At 32.3% G+C, this 22,092-nt stretch overlaps 1 protein-coding gene across 2 annotated transcripts; it reads right to left on the bottom strand.

The window, feature by feature from the left end:
* Positions 1-29: 29 nt before the first annotated feature.
* LOC134243959 (agrin-like) lies at positions 30-21,501 on the bottom strand. 2 transcript variants are annotated; one of them, XM_062726208.1, is made up of 20 exons: positions 21,386-21,501; positions 17,767-17,857; positions 16,912-17,034; positions 16,429-16,566; positions 15,712-15,828; positions 13,939-14,076; positions 13,663-13,776; positions 13,349-13,474; positions 12,166-12,294; positions 11,414-11,545; positions 10,201-10,335; positions 9,097-9,210; positions 8,739-8,867; positions 8,413-8,547; positions 5,470-5,583; positions 2,422-2,550; positions 1,761-1,886; positions 1,393-1,518; positions 965-1,096; positions 30-716 (listed from the first exon to the last, which is right to left on the bottom strand). In XM_062726208.1, the coding sequence occupies exons 1-20, from the start codon at positions 21,456-21,458 to the stop codon at positions 665-667; spliced, it is 2,373 nt and encodes a 790-aa protein (XP_062582192.1). In that variant the 5' UTR covers positions 21,459-21,501; the 3' UTR covers positions 30-664. The 2 variants fall into 2 exon arrangements, with proteins under 2 accessions (XP_062582192.1, XP_062582193.1); XM_062726209.1 differs by lacking the exons at positions 8,739-8,867; positions 9,097-9,210; positions 10,201-10,335.
* Between the last annotated feature and the right edge of the window lie 591 nt (positions 21,502-22,092).

Here is a 22,092-nt window from a genome sequence, read left to right as displayed (position 1 = left end):
TTATTCTTTTTTTTTTCAATACGTGTCTATATAATACATATATTTGAGCTTTTATTATTAAAAAGGTGTTTACAGTTAAAATGTAAGACATTTATACAAATAATTATTTCGAACACATGAATCAGCAATTCATATCTGTATAGGTAAGCAAAATCAGTATCAACTTTTAAACATTAATCATGTACGCATTGCTAATAGCTGCTTAGGTCTATTCTTTTGATTCTTGTTTTCAGTGTTGATAGAAAAAAAACTGTTTGACAAAATGTTGTATAAAAGTATGCCATAAAATTCACAGAATCTATACATTTGCAATATTTTTACTGGGTTTGTTCAATGTTATTGTAAATATAAGGAAAATATGATACTTCTTTTATGTGAAACAGTCATTTGTTACATATACGTACACTTATATGAAAAAAAATATATATGGGTCACATAAATATAGCACCTCAATGGTTCTTCAACGGTGTTCAATTATTATGATACATGTGAAATTCACATACTTAAGACAAGAAATAAAATACATAATTATAAAAATATGGGGGAGGTGTGGTCAGTCAGTACAAAAAGAAGACATAACTTCAAACATTGAATTCATCTTGTCCCTATACTCCTCTGCTAAACATTATAAGCTCTTTGTTGGGGATTTCCATTGAATTCATCCTCACGCTAATATGGTACAGGGGCATTCGCCATTACACGCCACTGATTGACTCCTGTCAGAAGAGATAAAGCAGATTTATTTTGATGAATTGTTAATACATTAGGGTAAGCTTGTAAAAACTCATCAGTGGATACTTAGACCTGATTATTTTAGCATCTGTCAGGACAACCTATCATTAACCTTTTTTGGTTTCATTTCTTGGTTTCTCTTTAATTTAACTAATTGGAGAAATGTAAATAAGCTCAATGATACTTCCAAGCAGACAATTATCATACAGAATTTTCAAACAAAAATACTTACGCACAACGAGCCTGGCAGCTGTTACCGTATGTTACGCCATCTGTGCCACAAACAGGGTCGATAATTCGTGAACACAAACAAGGCTTGCTCTCAGGACATGGGCAAGACCCACTGCATTGTTTTTCAGTACCGCTAAAATGTAATTAATTAAAGTACTATATTTATTTATTTTTATTATCATTTTTCTTTTCAATTAAAGAATAAGATAACACAGATAAAGAGGATTATATAATGGCAAAGAGTTAGAAAACACATGGTATTTATTGTTCATTGTAATATCGACTGTAACAACAAATGCAGACTGAACTTCATTTATTTAAAATATAACGAACTTCAAAAATATTTAACAGCGATTGACTGGGATTGTATATTAGTATTCAGTGTCATTCAAAATAAAAAATAATATATAAACCCAAAATTTGCCTTACTCGCAGGTAGCTGAACATTCGTTGTCGTATGTTTTGCCGTTCATTCCACACACTGGTAAATATATGTATGGACACACGCACGTCTTCCGACATGGACACTGCCCTTCACATTCTACGCTTTGGTTCCTGTTAAAACAATTTACTGACGTTTTGAATTTCAAAATATGATTTAATGATTTTTTTTTCAAACCTTGTTCAGAAAGGTATCTATTATCCTCTTTGATATAAATACTAATATTAGCATTTACATTTGTTAAATCATGTTCATATAATATCATCTGTGTATTCGCACTAGGATGGAACATTTATGATATTTCAAATTAAATTGAATTTATCAAAGATTCTGGATCCACCTCACGATAACTTACGCACATCTGGCTCCGCACTCGTTGTCGTATGTAACACCATTCCTACCACATACAGGTTTTAGTATGAATGGACAAGCACACGGTTTTCTACACGGACATGTTCCATTACAATTAATAGCCACATTCCTGTAAAATCATTCAAATCAATGAAATTGAGCAGGGTGCCTAAAATATTCGGGGCAATGTTTAAATTAAATTAGAACTCATGTATTTATTGTCTTGATTCTTGAGAACAATATAACTGACTTTATCAAAATGGAGGAAAAGTAAGAACTGATGTGTCTTGATGGTCAGTCATATCTTAATACTTGTTTCAGAGAAGCGTAACGTAGAATTGTTTAAACACAAATTCTTACGTTACAAGACAGTGAGTATATGTAATAATACTGAAACGCCGCCACATACCGGCAAACTCAGACCTGTACTTGACACTTAAATTAAGCAATTTGAGCAACAAGGGATCTTTTTTTCATACCAGTACCTACTGCGACACGGAATCTCGCATTATACGGTCTCATCCGAAGGACTCGCAAGTTGGATTCGAACCCGAAACGTAAGGATCAACTCCGTACTTCGTGACTCTAGAGCAGACTCTCTAACTACTTTGCTTCGCTTTCGAATCTGAAAGTATTGATACAATGTTGGAACTTAATTTACTCACGCAGCTTCTGCAGAGCAGCGATTGCTATACGTCTGTCCATTTACCCCACAGACAGGATTATAGATCATTCGACATGCCCTAAGAGATGATTGACAGGGACACTGGCCTTCACAGGTTACAGAAATATCACTGAAATGTCAAACAAAACGTCCAGTAAGCAAATTTTTAATTATAAAATGCTACTTTTTCCATTTGACCTACAGTGATTTAAGTTTGCTGTCATTAATGTAATCTGCTCTCAAAGTGATAAGATTCGTAACTCATCATATCTTATGGTGGCGGGAAATACGAGGGACGTTCAATAGATAATGTCATCAACTCGATGACATACAACATAGAAATCATATGACATTAAGCTTGACTTTCTCTCATTATTGAATCTTTAATGAATTGATAACAGTTTATATATGTGACCACTTTTCATCGCATAATTTCATTGTGGGAAGCTGGAAAACAAGGGCTATTCGAGACACTGCATTAAAAATGAATGGTCAAGAATCTGTAAACTAAAGTAAAATTGAACGCGTTATTAAAGCTGCTGTAAAACTTGTTAATTTCCCAAAAATATATTAACTGAAATATGTGAAAGAACTTTATTCGGTAATAACCGATATTTGCCCCCCAAACCAAACTTTGATGGAGAAATATTTAATTATGTTCTTAAATAGGGGGGTATATGCTGACTTCAACGCGCTGAATATTTTCATAAGTAATGACGTCATATGTTCGAAATGACGTCACAAACATGAGGTAAATTTCAGTTTTTTATGAATTCTTCAGAAAAATGTACATATTTCGTCGATATTTTGAGTAAAAGTCACCGAGCGCATGTGTGTTCAGGCTCAATATTTTGATATAATGTGTAGAATGATAATATCAATGAAATATGTAAATGTTGTTCCTGAACAAACTTGCGCTCTATAAATTTTAAAGCTAAAATTGTTGAAATTTTGTCCATTTTTTCCTCTTTCTGAAAAAAGGATATAAAATCGGACTAGTTTGTGACGTCATAAAAACAAAAATTGTGAATAAACTACTTTGAAACAATAATATGTTCTGTTAATTTATATTTCTCATACAATTTATTGAATTCAGCACATTTCAGGAAGTTTTCAAAATTTGACTTTTGTGGGGGGCAAATATATACAATATACCGCATATAGTTCTTTATAGCAACTTAAGTCTGTTTCATACAAACATGAACAGGTGGATTTCAATTAACAAAAATTATATAATGGGCATCAAAAATGGGTACAGTCCTTGGCAACAAGAGCATACAACAACCAATGTATACAGTGAAACCTGTCTAATCCGACATGCACTGGGAGACATATTTTGTATAGACAGGATGTCGGATTGCACAGTGTTAAAAACAAGGAAAATACTAAAATGGTAAAGAAATTTAACGTCGGAATTCACAGTGTGTCGGATTATTCAGGTGTCGGATTAGACAGTTTTCACTGTATTAGCGAAAATTCAACAAATTATAGCTGATTATGTTTTATTGACTTTTAGACACATAGCAAATTTGATAGACATCATTTTGGGGGTAGTTCATACTGTTTTAAAGAAACATTTGATAGTAAGAAAGTTTAATACTCAAAGGGCACCCTATATTTTTGAAAATGAGTGAAAACGAAAGCGTGTAGAAAATCTTAACAATTATTTTTTTAAAATCAAAAATTGTACTTTATCCACGTTTGTCTGAAATTCAAACAGATCATAAAACTTGAATCCATTTCGCGTTAAACCCTCAAAAGAAATTTACAATAAGATGCACTTGACAAAACCGCAAAGGCCTAAGAAGAGCAAAGATTTGCAAGAACACAAAAACAGTTTTATACGTTATTTTCTTAAATATTAGCGGTCTTGTTGTTCAAATTTATATTTGGGGAGGCAGTTCAATTTCTGGAGGAGTCTAGTAAGCAAATTATTTGCAAAAAAAAAAATGAAAGGTTTAAGAGAGGAAGGAAACAGAATGAGGAATTCACTACATTAAATTTCTTCATGACAGCGTCCAAACCCACAGGCCATGAAGAGTAAAGGAGTTTTGGGGCAAACAGAAAGTTAATGTTTTATTACATCAACAATATTCGCCAGATCTTTCAACCTTTGACTTGTTTCATTCCCCAAACTTAGGAAAACACCTTTTAGAAAGAAAAAAACATGTACAGCAAATCATATGATCTGCCGTATTCCAGTATACGAAGGGTCATATTCAAAAATGTGTTCTAGAAACAATTAGAAATGGAATAAAAATGTTACAGACACGTGTTTTAGTTAAAAGAGAATATTTTAGTTAAATCATAAAGACGAAATCATAGAAAAGCGATTTTTTTGTTTCTTTTCGAGCCCCGATGACATTATTTATTGAACGTCCCTCGTATCTTCCGTTTCTTTCCAAAGCGAAATTTATTGATACGCTGACAACTATGATGTATAGACCTCATAGAAGACAGGAAAATTAAATTAAACAATGATAAGATGCAATCTGGACCTAGGAACTCTACATATACATGGATATTGGATTAAAACAGTTCGTTTGTTTACAATTTTATCCTGTATGTTGCGAAGCACCATTTCATTTGCTGAAAAATTAGTTAAAATTGTATATCTTGAGTTACGTTCGTTACAATAAAATGTAATGTTATCGTTATGAATTTTTTTTTAAATCTATGCATATTCCACCTTATTGGAACACTTTATGTTTTTAAATATTCATTAAATCGGTGCATAATAGCTCAAACTACACAAATCCGAGTCATACGGTATAAATTGGACAGTATTTCAAATGTGAATGTAGAAATTCCTTCAACAATGTTTTGATAATTTCATTATTATGTTAGAATTCAATTAGTCCATTAATAAGGCACTTAAAAATAGCAAACTACATGTATTATTTAGTATTCACAGTTTCATATTTTGCTTAATTTTTTTTTTCAAATATATCATCCAGGAAGAAGATTTTTTTTCTCTCACATGAATGTAATATTGTAAACAAGTAATGAGAAAAAGCAAATGATATCATATAAACACGAAACATCGAACCTGCATCCAGCGTTACAAGCGTTGTCATATGTTTTATTATCAGAGCCACAGACAGGTTTGTAAATTTCCTGACATATACATGGACATCTGCCTTCTCGAAGCACTTCGGTTCCCCTGCAAGACAAATGAAGTTTACAAAACAGTGACTTTAAAGTCTATGGAATTTTCAGACCAATTTCATTTTGTTACTTCTAAAGATATTCAGATACTAGTATGTAAATGTACGAGTACTAACGAAAAAACAAAAAGAAATTGCTCAAATACTTATATAGAAACGATCTCTGGAAAAACTCCTTACCAATAATGTTCTTATATACCCACGCAATTCTCCGGAAAAGCAAATAAGCAACTAAAAATGGATAGACTCTATCAAAAATGTAGAAAACTTTGGAGGTGAACCTGTCATACTATAAATGAACTAATGATCTCCCCCATACCATATGACTAAATTTGTTTAATTTGCAATCATGTCAGCTATGTATGGTCATGGACAGTATAAAACAGTAAGGGTGTGTACTAATGGACATAAAAGTTTCAATTTGTACCACTTACATCTAATTTAGCAAAAACTACACTGAAGATCGAAGTCAGTCACTAAAATCAAGCCTGATGAACAGATCAAAGCACCAGTATATTAATAATGGTTTCCATAACGGTCTTCTAAATCACCAGATTACAGAACAAAGGAATCAAATCGTTATCTTACATATGAAAAATGATGATTAGAAGATAGTCCCAAAGCTTATTTATAATAACATTATTTAAGACAAAGGACTAAGTAGTATTCTGATTGGATAGGATATCTCTATTATTAAGGTGTATCCAATATATTTTGTTCTTTAAATATTTCTCAGTATCCCGAATGCAAATATCATCATTTACAAAACACAATTGCTGACTGGTCGACCAGGTGTACCGAATTCCAATCAGAACTCGAGAAAAAAAAACCGACTTCTATCAACACCGTATGCCAAGGAATTATGAGGAGAGAAGCGTATCAGAAACCCTTGGCTAGCGAAGATGAATATTTCTTGATGTGAAGAAATATTGATAATTAAGATGAACATAAAAAGATGCATTTTTGACCCTAAATAAATAAATTGCTTTTAAACACAAAATGTATCTGCAAGACTGAAAGAGATATTTCATCTATCTTAATATACTGTAAATAACATAACTTCAAATGCATTAATGGCAGAAAGAAATATCAAGATAACAACATTTATCTCATACGTGTGGATGATACAGCCCGTTGGATAAACCTATGCTTTATCAACGGGTAGATGCTTTATCAATAGCACTTCCGGTTTTGACACGATTCCTCGCTTCGAGATTTTATTTTATTGAAAATTTTATTTGTGGAGATTATTGACCTTATAAAATGAATGATTAAGAGCAATAATGTCGTTAAAGGCAAGAAAAAGACTCGTATATGCAAAAGAAGTGTCTTTTTTTATCAAGGTACCTGAATCATGCTGTATTGGCTACTTCAGGACGGATGTTACCCCCCCCCCCCTTTAAATCCTTTTCAGAGAAAGTAAAGCCTAGCAGTTAAGTTGTTGTTATATAAATATTCCTTTAACATCTTCAATAATGCTTTCTTATATTATGATGCGTATGCCTACCTAGTAACAAGAGTAATGTAGGTTTATCTTACCATGGATCAACAATGAATCTAAAAGTAGCCTTGCCTAGCATGTTTTGTAGTGCCACCGTACAAAAAGTTAATTTTCACGGATCGTCATGGTCCTTACAATTTTCAGTCAGAAGTTCGTTTGATGTAAAGCTCCAGCAAATGTCACATAATGTTTTCAAAGACGCAGATAGCAAAAATTCCAAATTTTGAACACCATGGGATCGTGAAAATTAACTCTTTGGACGATGGCAGTACAAAACGTGTTAGGCAAAGCTTATTGTTGATCTATTAGTCATGAATTAATACATTAAGGATTTTCGTAGTAAAATATAAGAAGTTTTGTTAAAACGAAAGTCGAATGAGATAAATAGAACATTTATAATTGTGTGATTTGATATTGGCTTTATCCAACTTTGAAATGATGTATATTTAAAGGAATCGGGGGTATATACACCATTTCAACTCGTTGGATATAAGATATCTTCTTTGTGACGAGTTTGATATTGGCTTTTAACAACTTGTTGAAATGGTGTATATATATATTCGCGAGGCTTGCAAGGAATTACACCATTTCAAATAAAAGCCAATATCAAATACACAATTATAGATGTTCTATTTATCTCATACGACTTTCGTTTAAACAAAATTTTGCTTTGCAAAACTACATGAATGATTGCTAATTTAAATTGATGACGTATAACTTTGATGACGTAGCACCGTTGATGTTGACATGCCTCAGGTAAAGAAAAAAGCCAAAATTCAAATCACACAATTTTTATCCTCTATCAATCCGTCTTTGAAAAGTTCATTATGTGACAATTGCTGGAGCTTTCAATCAAATGACAGACTGGCTTTAAGTAAATAGTAAGGACCATGGTGTATGATGAAAATTAACTCTTTGGACGATGGCAGTACAAAACGTGTTAGGCAAAGCTTATTGTCATGATCATATGTAAGTTACAAACTACTCTACATTAATGTGTAGGTAAGCATACAGAAATAAAATATATGAAAGCATTATGTTATTACATTAAAGGAATCTCATAACAACAACTAAACTGTAAGGCTATACTTTACTTTGTTAGGTTAGTATCAAAGTTTTTTTCTCGTAAAATATCCAAGTAAAAGGGGGATCAGGATGCAAAAATAAATCACCCAGAGGCTGCATTATTTCTAATTTATACTAGTAGCCTATAAATCAACGAATTCAGTTGGTTAAATATATTATTTTGAGCAATAAAATAGTGAGATAGTCAATGAATTCAGAATTAAGTATCAATTCATGTTTCACTGACGTATAACATTACCCTTGTTTTGCCAGACATTCGTTATTATACGTTTTCCCATCAGAACCACACACAGGGTTATAAATCCGAGGGCAGGGTCGAAGGTTGCTCCTGGTTGGGCAGGGGCACTCCCCCTCACAATCAGAAGTTTGACCACTGGTTTTTAAAAGTATATTGATGTTATTGTATATAAATTGTGTTTAAAAAACATAATATAAGACATCAGGTAAATTGGATTCAAAGAATCTGAAGATATATTTTATATTCTCTAGTTTAAAAGGTCTATATTGGAGGGCATCAAAATTTATTTTATTGATTGGTTGTCATTTTTCAGATGGATTTCTTACGCTTGTTCCATTAGACAACGGTTGTTGTAGGTCTTTCCGTCTCTACCACAAACTGGTAAAATAATCCGTGGGCATGGCCTTAAGTTGCTTCTACATGGGCAAGTCCCTTCGCAATCCACTGTTTGTCCACTTTTTTAATAAAAACAATTCAAAATTTAGCATGATAAAAAATGTCTTTAACGTAAAAATATTTTTTATTAAAATAATCTGCCATAAAATCATTAATTTTCGCAAGGGTTTAATTTGTTGTTTTCATTATCTGAAGATAACAAGTTCGAAATGACATCAAAACGAAATTGACTCATTGATAGACATTTTGATGGTGATTGCTAAAATTTTATCGAATTGATCTTCATACCTGCATTTTGCATTACAATCATTGTCGTAGGTTATATTGTCAGCTCCACAGACGGGTTTAAGGATCAGCTGACAAAAGCATGGACATCTTCCTTCCTGTACTACCTGAACTCCTCTGCATTATAGGATTAAAAACAACCGTAAAATGATTACCGAATATCGTGCAAAAGGAAGGATAAATTGAAAAACATGGACGCTTTGATGATTCATTTTGATCTCCAGGTTGTCAAGAAGATAATTAATTTTCTTTCTGTCCACTGTTTATCTTATTGTCTAATGTGAGTTGTAGTAAAAAGATTTGAATTAATGTGTCCTTCAAACGCAAAGACGTGTGCATTTTTCCCTTTATTTTAATCAATTTTCATCTCGCCAGTAGAACAGCTTCTTCCATTACGAATCATTCATTAATTTTAAGATAATTGGTAAGATGATCTCAAATCAACCAAGAAGAATGTCCTTGGTTCAGTTCCAGAAGGTTACAATGTTAGCACACCTAAAACGTTTCTTGCAATTATTCTATTCTTATTCGTTTTTACTTCGTGATTAGATTATGGAAATTTAATAAAGCCATTCTATTTCTCCGTTAATTTGCCGTTATGTGGATGAATAAAACCACTTTCTATATTTGATGACTTATTTATGTTTTCTGATAGTGATTTATAAACCATCTTGCACTTACATTGGATACATACATAACTATTAACTTTGTAAATTGTTTCTTAGACTTTTTTATTATGGTGTAGTAAATAAAAATGTTACATACTATATAATGCCTATTTTAGTAAGTAAAGATTGCCTATATTTACGTTCATTTGATTATTGTGATGGTTAAATTTTCTTATTTTCCTTGAAATAGGTATGTAAATTGTGGTGGTAAAATGTACATATCAAACATTGCGGAACTGTCAGAAAAACTATCGAAATCTAATTATTTGTGTTATCTAAGATCAAACTCTAAGTAACTGCTGACCCACTTTGTTATTTGTTTGGAATCCGACCAATATATTGGTAAGCTAAAAGAGTTATAAATTGATTGGGTGTATTTAAATGACTGTATATACATTATTCAAAAATCTAAAAGAAAAGCTAGTGCAAAATTTTATACCCCTGTTTGGCCAGGCATTCGTTATCGTAGGTTTTCCCATCAGAGCCACACACTGGATTATAAATCCGAGGGCAGAGTCGAAGGTTGCTCCTGGTGGGGCAGGGGCACTCCCCTTCACAATCCACTGGCTGACCGCTTAATTTGAGCAAAATAGTAAAACAATACAGATATTAGATAATAATAATAATGGTGATAAAATAACCATTACAAATAATGTTCAAGTCATTGATTTTGAAAGTGTATTAAAGAAAAATCTTAAATCAACAAAAGCGTATGATAATATCAATTAAGACAATAAACTTATATACATAAATAAAGTTTAACATATTTATGTTTTTTAATTAAAAACAACTATGCTTCACGTTTTAAAACTTCAGCTTCGATTTTCAGAAAGTTTTTATGCGTAATTTCCCCTTTCAATAATGTCTAAGATAAATTACAATAATGAGCTTTAGATATTATTGTCAGTTTAGTGATTAATGTACTGTGTTTTCTGTAATGCTTACATGTACGAGACGTTACATAAATTTAGATTTTCTTTACAAAAATGATATAATTATGCCGTCCATTTCACCGATTTTAAATCATTCCATGACCAATTTTCTATTATCCATTATCCATGTAATGAGAATTTTTTTTGCTTAATTTATAATACAACATCTGATGATACTTCCATTAAATTATGTTTATTTGACTCTAGAATATCAAAACATTGTCCTAGTAGACGTATTACCACATGTATATAGTATTCTTAGTATGACACGTTGCCCATTGCCCTTTGCTTTCTACTACTTGATCCTTGAATGACAGTTATTAGTATACACAAAGTGGCTCGTGATTTAAGTTTTGTCTTTAAGTAACTTTTATGGGTATTTTTAATAAAAACCTTTCAGTTATTTAACATTCTATAATAGGTTGTTAATGCCTCCAATTTCGAGGATAGATTTTCCTACACATGAGGTATCCTTCACATACATTTCCACTCTTTGTCATTCTTTTTTCTCAATTTTATACGACTCTTCCCCTCCAACCATTTTTTTCTCTATCGTCACCTTATAGCTGCTTAGATCACATTGTACTAAAAGGTACTCACGCTTGTTTTGTAAAGGCTTAGATCACGTTATATTAATTGTACTCATGCCTGTTTTGTCAACGCTTAGATCATATCGTACTAAAAGAAAGACTAAGATCACGTTGTACTTATTGTACTCACGCCTGTTTTGCCAAGCAATCATTATTGTACGTCTGACCATCTGCTCCACAGACTTTATTGATGATTTTTGGACAAGGAAGTAAAGGTCGTTGAGAGCAAGGGCATTCTCCTGAACATTCCCCTGTCACTCCACTGAAATTAATAATAGATTTTGACAGATTCGGGGGAAATTTTGCGTTTTCTTTTCAGTTTGTCTAGGTTGTTGTAAACATAGATCTTTCTCAGTAATGAAAAAAGAAAATAGAAATTTACTGGGAGTTCATTTGATATTTTAATTTGTTGAAGAAATTCTATTTTTAAAAATGTCACCTAATTTTTTTTTTCTAGAACATATTATAAACAAGAAAATCATGTTTAGAAGCAAACATAGATTAAGATTACCCTACTGAACGCTATTAAAGTTGATAACGAATAGTGATCGCTTAAAAAAGTCCATAAACAATATAATTATTAAAGAAGGCATAAAACAGGGACTACTGGATATTCCAGAGGAGAGATCAGGTGCCTAGGAGGAGTAAGCATTCCCTGTTTACGGGTAACATCTGCCGTTAGCCCTATGCATTGATTACGTAGACGGAACTTTTAGTAGAAGGTAAATGGCCTAACAACTGATATCAAAGAAGTTAGTTAAACTTGTGATAGGGTAAATTTGCAAAGTCGTTATGATAGGACTATAAGTCACCAACGCCCTGATACCATTTTTGGAATCTTTGTAAAATCATAATCAATTGAAGATTCAAGACTGTTCTTACGCTTGACGGGCAAGACAGTCGTTGTTGTAAGTCTGGCCATCAGAGCCACACACTTTGTTCATAATCCGAGGACAGGGTAGCAAGGAAGACCTGCAGGGACATTGGCCTTGGCAAGCAACAGTCTGGCCTCTGATAAAAAAAAAACAACAGTAACATTAAATTGTATAAATCATACATTAATAACAGCAAGATTAAATATATAAAATTACACCATTTAATGACAGATCAATATTATGATTTTATTTCTTGCAAAATAACAATTCTGATTGCTCCATTGTTAGAGTAATAGGGGCATAATTTGCAATTATTCAAACACACAAAAATACAAATGTAAACCGAGAAGATATCGAACAGCGATCACACTCATAAATCCTGAAATCAATACGAATTGTGAATAGGATAAAAAAAACATACATGTATAAGAAAAAAGACCCAGCGATAGCTTATATAATCATCATGGTTATTGCTGATAGCAAAAATTGTCTTTAAACGGGATTATTGAAATCTTTGTGACTGCAACTTATTTGTCAGTAGTTTGCCTCGGATTAAAAATGGATTGTTGCAGCAAATTCTCTTGTGTATAAGAAATTGTTAAAAGACATAAGGCCATATACAGGCGATGAAGGACTATCACAGGAAAATAATGTACGTTTACAATGGATCGAAAACTGACGTCATAAATGTATATTTCGTCTATCATACAATCTAGTTGTTGATTGGTCTTTTTTGTATATAGTCAGAAAAACATCTAACAATGAAACAGAAATAAAAATGTACTTTTTGTTTCATTTACTGCATGAAACTTTGTTGTTTCATACTGAATCTCAAACAATTTAAAATACATAAAAGGGGAAAATTTATCACTTGAACACTTTAAAAAGACATCATAAATATTTTCCATAAATAGCATCGCATTGTTAGAATTTGAAGTGTGTATTTGATTCCTATTGATTTATGCTTTACTTGAAAAATAATTATCTGGTCTTGGAAAATACAGTTACGTAATCAAAACACCCACAGATTACAAGAATATTATTCATTTACATGTATATTGCTTCATCCTCAACTTCATTATTTTTCTTTGCCCTATTTATCGTCGGAGATGTGGTTATTATTTCAATGCCATTATTAATTAGAATCAGTAATTGACTATCTTGTTTTCGAACACTTATTTAATACTTACGCTTGTTTTGCGAGACAGTCATTATCATAAGTTTGTCCATTTGACCCACACACTTGTAAAAATATTCGAGGACATGGTCTCAATTCCTGACAAGGACATTGACCATTGCAGGTGACCGTTTGTTTTCTGTAATGTGTGGAGAAATTTGTATTTAAAATCAAGTTACAATACATTTTAAGTTTCAATGTTAAACTTTATTTATTCTTGCAGTATATAAAATATTTCATTCTAAACTGAGTTGAAAATACATGTAGTTTTCGAAGGATGTCTTTTTTTTTATTTATTTTGATTGCTGTATAAACCATATATCTTACTCGCACTTTGCTGAACACTCGTTGTCGTACGTTTTGTTATTAGATGCGCAAACCGGAAGATATGACAGTGGACATGCGCATGGGCATTCTCCCTGGCTTGCAATTTTTACACGCCTGATGATAAAATACAGTAGATGCGTTATATTTTTAGAAATTATTTATTATCTAACTTGCATGTGAATTTTATCAATTCAATGCTAAAAAAGAACAGTCATATAAACTTTTATCTTAAAAGAACAGTGGATGCTATGCACTGCATTTACTGGGAAAACTTACTTGCATCTTGCCATACAGCTGTTGCCATAGGTAACGCCATCTTTTCCACAGACTGGTCTTCTGTTCTTCTTACACCTACATCTCTTAGAGGGCCTCTTGTTTTTCTTTGATTTCTTCCTATACTTTTTGCATTGTTTCCTTGAAATAAGAATTTATTTTTGAAATTTTTTTTTCGAAATTTTCAGTGTTAAATACTGTTATATACATTATCTCGTATACTGGTATATAAGAATTACAGCAATATTTTTCGTTGTAATGTTTGAATACCTATTGAACATTTACATGTTCTTTACTCAATGTAAGGAAAAAAAGGAACTATTTATTTTTGGTTAATTTATTGAATCCTTTATATAGCAATGTTCTGCATGCCAACCCACGTGTAAGAGACGAGATATGTGCAATTATCTCACGCCTTGTTTGTTTGGAGGATTATGCATGAAATAAATGGAGATGGGAAACAGTATTCAAGCTCAACAGTTCATTAAACAAAACAAAATAGGAGCACAGCAAACACGGACCTCAGAAATATCAGAGGTGGGATCAGGTACCATGGATGAGAAAGCATCCCCTGCCAACCGGTCACACCCGCCGTGTGCTCCTTGTCATGATCGGGAAATAACGGAAAAATCTGTCGACAATTCAGTGTGTATATAATGGCATATAAATTAGAATGAAAACGTCAGTCAGCATTTGGCTTAACGATAAACTGTATTTGCTGACATGGGCATTGTATCGACCAAAGAACTTTCTAAATAAGGACTTTAATCAGGACTAATGATATTCTTGTTTCAGTAACGCTTTAAAAATGTTCATATGTAGAGCATGTTCTTGAGTATCGAATCAACTGAGATTTTTGTTTTGAGATATAAAAACTGTATGTAGGTGATTAAGATGTATAAATTGCTGCATAAGTAAAGGAAGTTGACGATTGAAAAGTTAAAATCATCTCATTTGTCATAAAGCTTGGTTGTTAGATTATCATTAATTTCTTTTTCAGGTGGAATATCTAAATATGAAACAGATGTATCAGACTCTGTGGTATCTTTTACTTCAAGCTCACCGCGATATATCGAATGGAAATAACCATTGTTAATTGACAATACGTGGTCGATACAACTAAATGTCCAGTTGAAGGCCACAGAGAGTCTAGATGAGAGTATATTCTATTCACACATGTTTAAAAAGGCCTATAAGAATGACAAAATAAAAATGATCTACGTAAAAAAAATTGTTATTACTTCAAAGCGATAATTATTTATGGATTTACTTTTGACCATGTTAATGAGTATGAACTTATGCACTTTTTTCAGGAAATTCTGAACAATGGACTTCAATTGCTATAAATAACCTCTATGAATAAAATATTTTGCAACCATTCCTAAACCGCTTACAGATAGATGTTTGTCGCAATACAGAACCATCTGTCTTCAAGATGCCCACACACATCTGACACTAAATCTTTAAGCATTTTTCATTAAAATGTTAATTAAAAGTCTATGTTGTGCAATTGTATACTATTCTAACTTTATTTACAAGAAAAGATGTTTTTAAAGATGATTCCGAGAAATATATTTCAAAACAAAATTATTTTTTCACATAAACAATTCTGTAGGCAGTAACAGGATTTTTCATGTTTACCATATGTATGTTCATCAAAAAATCCTTCTTTCTTTCCCTCTCACCTGTTCATATCCAAATGTTGATATGAGCATGAACAGATTTTAAAGAGGGAAGACACCCAATTTTTTGTAAAGCTGATTATTAAATATTTACCTGCAGGGGTCGTAACATTTCCTGGTCAAACTGGCATCAGTCAGACACCGGGTTGTTGGCTTTGAGCAATCACATGTCGGGCAAGGACACTGGTTCTTACACTGCAAGGTTTGTCCACTATAAAAAGGCAAAAAGGATATGTTTATGTTAGTTCTCGTTTCTGTAAAATTAATATAACAGCTCTTAAAATCTACTTTAGAATGAATCATTTGAATTTCAATATATGTATTTTAGAAATTGCTTTCCAGTTAGTTGGAACAGTAAGAGATAGAGAGAGGTTTACTCAGTATTTCAGACGGGATTGTTTACTACCTTTCCAATTACAAAAAATAAATTGAAAAGTTCATGTTTTACATTAAAACTTTTTATAGGTAACCAGGCAGTAGGGGATGCTTACTCCTCCATGGCACCTCATCCCACCTTTGATGTTTTTGGAGGTCCGTATTCGTTCTGTTCCCGATTTGTATTGTTTAATGAACTTCTGAGCTTGATTCCCGTTCGTTACCTCTCTATTCCATGCATATCATTGCAAGTCATACATAGTTGACGAATAAGTCAATTGGGTTACTTTGTATTTAAGCATTTTGAACAGTAATATGACTAACTGATATTTTTTTTTCTCTTTTTTTCAAGAGTAAGGAAAATTCATCAGTTATGAACAAGCTAGTAAATTTTGTAGTTTATTGAGATTCTTTGGTTTAAGGTCTTTTGTATCACCTGCATTTTGCCATGCATTTATTTAGGTAGGTCTTTCCGTCTTTGCCACACACCGCCTTTTGTTTCTTTCTCAAGCATCTGTCGCAGCGGTTCTTCTTCTTACAAGGACACTCATTGGAACACTTAACTTTCTGGCCCCTTTTTAAAATATTAGCAAAAATTACTGTCACCCTCTATTTAGAATTTTTCAATGTTACGCAAATGATATGATCAAGATTTTACATATGTAGCAGCGTCCTGTCTATTTAAGCTATAATGACCATTAACTTAGCTTTGTCATACATATATGCAGTTGGCCTTATACTTACGTGCACTTGACCTTATCATACTTACGGTTTTTTTAACTTATCATACTTACGCGCACGCGCACTTGACACTATACTTACATGCACTTGACCTTATACGTACGCTCACTTGGCCTTATCATACTCACACTTACTTGGCCTTATCATACTCACACTCACTTTGCCTTATCATACTTACGCACACTTTGCCTCGCACATGTTGCTGTAGGTCTGTCCATTTTTACCACAGACCGGGGCGTACTCTGCTGTACAGATACAAGGCACACAAGGGCAGGTCTTGTTACATGCTATAGCTATACCCCTACAAGCAAATGATCATAATTAATAGCAAAAAAAAGTTAAATATACAAGCTTAAGTTAAATATTAGTTGTCCTATACCTGTACTCTGATCAACAATTTTATGCTTTTACTTTTAACTTTACAGATGAACAGATACAACGATATTGGTTTTTTTTTTCAAATTTGTTTAATTTTTTAAACCATTTAGTAAATTATTAAATAAAAGAAAATTACCCTGTTAAATTAACGTAAAAATACAACAAATGTGTGTTTCAATTAATTTGTCACTTGTTCGTTTGCGTTATCTAACTTTGCTACGTCACAAACGTCTCTTACGTCTATAAAGCACACAATTTTTAAAGGGAGCTGAATTCACATTAAAGATTACCGAAATAAACAGTCATGAAGAGGAAAAATTAGAGAATGTAAATATAAGTACTGAATTCATATTTTGGGATGTCTTCGGTCCTATAACACGCCGTGCCGGCAAATTGAATACCGCGCGTTATGATAATGATAAGTTGTATGAGCAAAACGTTCGAATACATTAATTAAGTGTACAAATATATTAATGTAACATTGGTCTGATGCCTGATGAAATTATAAGAAACATTTGTTTTCAAATCTTTAAACCTTCTTAAATAACTTTTTTTAGAATGCAGCATAAAATTTCAACGATAACAATACCTTTTTTTTTAACAAAACATCACTCTTTTTACCTAGTAGAGAAACAATGTTACAATGAAATTTTACTTTTTAATAGCCTTGCATTCGTTCCTGTATGTTTTCCCATTTTCACCACAAACCGGGCCACTTCTTCTATCACACTTTGATTTCTTTCTGTCTGAAAAAGCACATACAGTATATAAGAATGCTAGAATACTGTAAAGTTTGTACGTGTATCTTGATATGCAATAGTCTTTTCGATTTATGAACAATGACAACTAACATTTGTTTCCATTTTTCAGAATCTACATACATGTTCAATACATATGGGTGAAAGATTTTATGACTTTTTTTTTTAGATTAACACAATATCAAAATTTATTTCAAAAGAAAACTAAAATACCTGAAAAGATTTTACATTAGAGACACAACCAGAAATGCGCATATCGTTCCATTGGGCCATATAATTTTATTGGGATTTTCCAATTTACAGCACACAGGGTAATAATTGTGTCATCATTATAAAAATGAAAAACCTCTTATAGTAAATCAAAATCGAAAACTTGAGTATCAGAAACAATTTTGATTTCCCCAGCTAAATAACCCAATTGTTCGTAAAGCTCTGTTGAACAATATTCAGACAATAATATTTTAATGATTTAAAGGGGAGGTAGTTTCTTATGAGAAAAATCAAAGGCATAAGAATATTTAGAAGTACATGTAAGAAAAAATTCAATTTCTTTTCATCGATCGTGACGATGTTGAAAGTTTTTCAAATATTTAATTTTTTTAATTGAAAAATTTTTTAACGGATTCATTTTTAGCCGGGCTTATTGCTCAAAGAGCAATTGCCGGCTTATGTGATCCTGTTCAAGGCAAAAATCAAAAGTTACAAAAAATATTCAACCGCTTTTGAGATAATACAAACGCTAAATAAAGCAACAAAAATTAAACGAAGTTTTATCTATATAAAATAAATTTTGAAAACTTCATAAGTCAAAGAACATAGTTCATTAGCGTAAGGAATTTTGATAATCAGTGTTACGACACATACGAGGTAAAGCAGGAGAGTTTTTCACCTGTTTGTTTACATTCAGCTGCGGTATTTAATTTTTTGTCAGTGTCTTATCATTTATATTGAAAGTTTTAAAATAATTTTTTCATCAGAATATAAACGTGATTCATGTCAGAAATCCATTCTACTCTGTAAATGAGCCCGGCTCTCTGTACTTCTGAGTACTTTGATTGGGATTGGGGATGGAAGGGGGAAGGAGGTAATATCAAGGCTGACATCAAATAGAAATAGAAATATTCTAACATAAATGACAAGCATGGTTCGAAATAAAAATGTCTATTGCTCGAGTTAGATCTTGGTTAAATGTCAAGACCAATTTCCTGGTCATAAACTTCCAAAACGTTATGTGAAATTTAAAGGTTAATGTGTTGCAATCCAAAGTGACAGAATGACAAACATTTATAACTCCCATATAGTTCTCGATCTTGATGTATTACTATATACCAAATAAAACCTCAACTGTATAGGGTGAAATCACATTATAATCGCGCATATAAAGATTGAGAACCATCTATCCTTCTGTATTCAATAATCCAGAAGTGAAAAAAGAATTAGATAGATTACATGCCATTGGTCAGTATGCACTGGTCTCTGTTGACAAAGTAGGTAATAACATTATCTTCGATTGTAAGGCTCATTATATAAATTGTATTTTAGAAGAATTTGAATTTAATTCTTCAAGTATTAATTCAATTTATACTCATTGTTCCATTTTTAAAAAAGAAATTCTTCAAAATCATGTCAGTTTTAAATATATCTTTAATTAATATTCCAACTTATAGCCTTACAAACAATGATACATAGAGGGTTCCAGTAAATGTTCAACCAAACCTTTACTTATACAGCAATATACCTTCATCACCTACATACGGGGTTTATATCTATAAGTTGATTCGATACGCAAGAGAATGCTCTATGGATGTACAATTTCTAAAGCGTTCTAAATTATTGACAAACAAGTTGACGAAACAAAAATATCTGCAGCCTCATTCAAAGTCATCATTTCGTAAGTTCTATTGTCGAAACAATGACCTTGTCAGCAAATACAATCTATCATTGACTCAAATGTAGACTGATGTTTTTTATACCGTACTTGTTGTTTTGCCATTATTTACACACTGAATTGACGACGGATTTCCCCGTTATTTTTCGATCATAACAAGGAGCACACGGCGGGTGTCACAGGTGTCGGCAGGGGGATGCTCACTCCTCCATGGCTACTGATCTCATCTCTTATGTTTTGGAGATCCGTGTTTGCTCTGCTTCTATTTTGTATAGTTTAACGAGGCCGAGTCTAATTATTTCTACCCTAGGGATTTTAATTATTTTTTGTTTATTAATTTTTACTTTTACTTTTATTGTTTTAAGATTTAAAAATCGAATGTTTACCACCCCGATCTCTTAGGGGGTCATCTCAAAAGTTTTCATATTTTACTATTGGACCCCATGGGAATTTGTTGGAATAGCGCCAAATTATCACATTTTTCCATATTTTTTGTATTTCTGCGCTAGAGATTTCTTTTTCAGTCAAATATATGAAAGTTATCGTAAAAAGTCACTAAATTGTGAAATTTCAAAAAAGTTTACCATCTAGGCTGGTCTAGGTCTTAATTACAAAGTTTATTTTTTCGATGAATAATACCTCTAAAATTGCCATATTGTGGTATAGATACATTTCGGTGCAGATGAATTATCGGCGCAGATAATTTTTTTGGTAAAAAAAACAATAGCAATATTCAGATTGCTAGTATGTTTCTTTTGATGTTCTATCATCAGATTGTAGTATAATATCCATGGACGTCTACGAACATAATTATAAGCGAGTCATGTGTCATTCTTCAGCTCATGCATTGCTTACTAAATCGGAAAACGGTGACGTCGTTATTGCCATTTCAGCGTTTTTTTCCTAATAATTGTCGAAAATCACATTTTCAGACCAGTAGATGTTACAGATTATGTTAATTTTATATTAAAATCACAATATTTTGGAAAGATGTACTATCGCACTTATGACTGTGTGAAAATAAAAAGCTGCGCAAAGTCATGCGCACTCGAATTAGACTCGGCCTCGTTAATTGACTCTTGAGTTTGAATACTGTTCGTTATCACCATATATTTAATTGAAACAAGACAGCCATATATAGGGGCCATTGTTTTCTATCATAACTACACGTATAGGAACCATCCCTCACTATTCTTCCTAGAGATATAAAAACTTTTTATCCTAAGTTCAATGAAAAGAAACTTTCTTTCTTATCTTATCACTACATATGAACCATCCTTCAATATTCTACAGGTCTGCTCTTTAAGGAATCGTTCTTTCTGAATACATGCACAAAAATAGGAATATATCTGCTGTCTATGAAATCTGAAAACAATAAAATTCAGTGAACAAAGCATAAAACACGGACTCCCATGCAGATATTCCGCGGGTGGAATCACGTGCCTATATGGAGTAAGCATCCCCTGTCGATTGGCACACCCGCCGTGAATAATACGTATTGTTCAAGTAGACGGGATATTACGAAGTCAAATATAGTATAACACAAAGGTAACAAAGTTTCTTGAATATTAACAATTAATTATAGTTAAAATTTCTTCTTGTAACTTTAGAAAGCATGAAAATCTTACCTTTTGTTTTCTTCCCGTCACAAATACCGACACATATAATACCAATAATCAAGATGATTAGGACAATTTTCATTATTTTCTGTTTATATTTCCCTTCAATTCACACTGTTCTGCTTAAAGCTGCGATTTAAAGAGTTACGAAAGAAAGTAACCCGGGTGCATGGTTTTATAGCAAGTAACAGTGTGAATTGTGTCAATAAATCTGCGTTTTATGGGTATGGTTAAGGGAAAACATCGTAAATTACAGAGGATTAGTATTTATTTAGCTAGCTAGGACCGTGAGAATTAAGAAAAAACTAACATTTTTACAGGTAACTGAAACGAGACTAGACTCAGAGAAAAGGGCAAATATAAGGTTAGTTTAGTCATTTAGAAAACGAAATGCATGCATCATGCTAACTCAAAAAAGGGTTTGTCACTTTCCGAAGTTTGTTTACTGAACATTACATCATGGAGAAAAGTCAGATTCCTTTCTGGTATATAGAGGGCGTTCATCTTTAAATTTATATCTTGTTGAAATATGAATTAAGCTTACAATTAAAGTTACCTAGGAGCGCCTTAAATCTCTAACATTTTTTAGCTTCTTGTATATAACCGATACAGGCATTTTTTTTTTTTATGAGCAATCAAAGAAAAGGATTTTAATAAATTATGGGCAATGTTTTAAGCTGCATTATTCCTAACATTATTTGGTTTTAAAACACTCT

The sequence above is a fragment of the Saccostrea cucullata genome, unplaced genomic scaffold, assembly GCF_032062105.1.
Source record: "Saccostrea cucullata isolate Sc308-1 unplaced genomic scaffold, CSIRO_AGI_Scuc_v1 ctg79, whole genome shotgun sequence".
NCBI lineage: Eukaryota > Metazoa > Mollusca > Bivalvia > Ostreida > Ostreidae > Saccostrea > Saccostrea cuccullata.
This window is presented reverse-complemented; position numbering and strand designations above follow the sequence as displayed.

Excerpts from the sequence above, each read along its gene's own strand:
- LOC134243959 (XM_062726208.1), bottom strand. The coding sequence starts at position 21,458 with ATGAAAATTGTCCTAATCATCTTGATTATTGGTATTATATGTGTCGGT. Across the intron at positions 15,829-16,428 it reads AAATGCATGGCAAAATGCAG|TGGACAAACCTTGCAGTGTA; the intron begins GTGATACAAAAG and ends GCCTTTTTATAG. Across the intron at positions 11,546-12,165 it reads GACTGTCTTGCCCGTCAAGC|TGGAGTGACAGGGGAATGTT; the intron begins GTAAGAACAGTC and ends TATTAATTTCAG.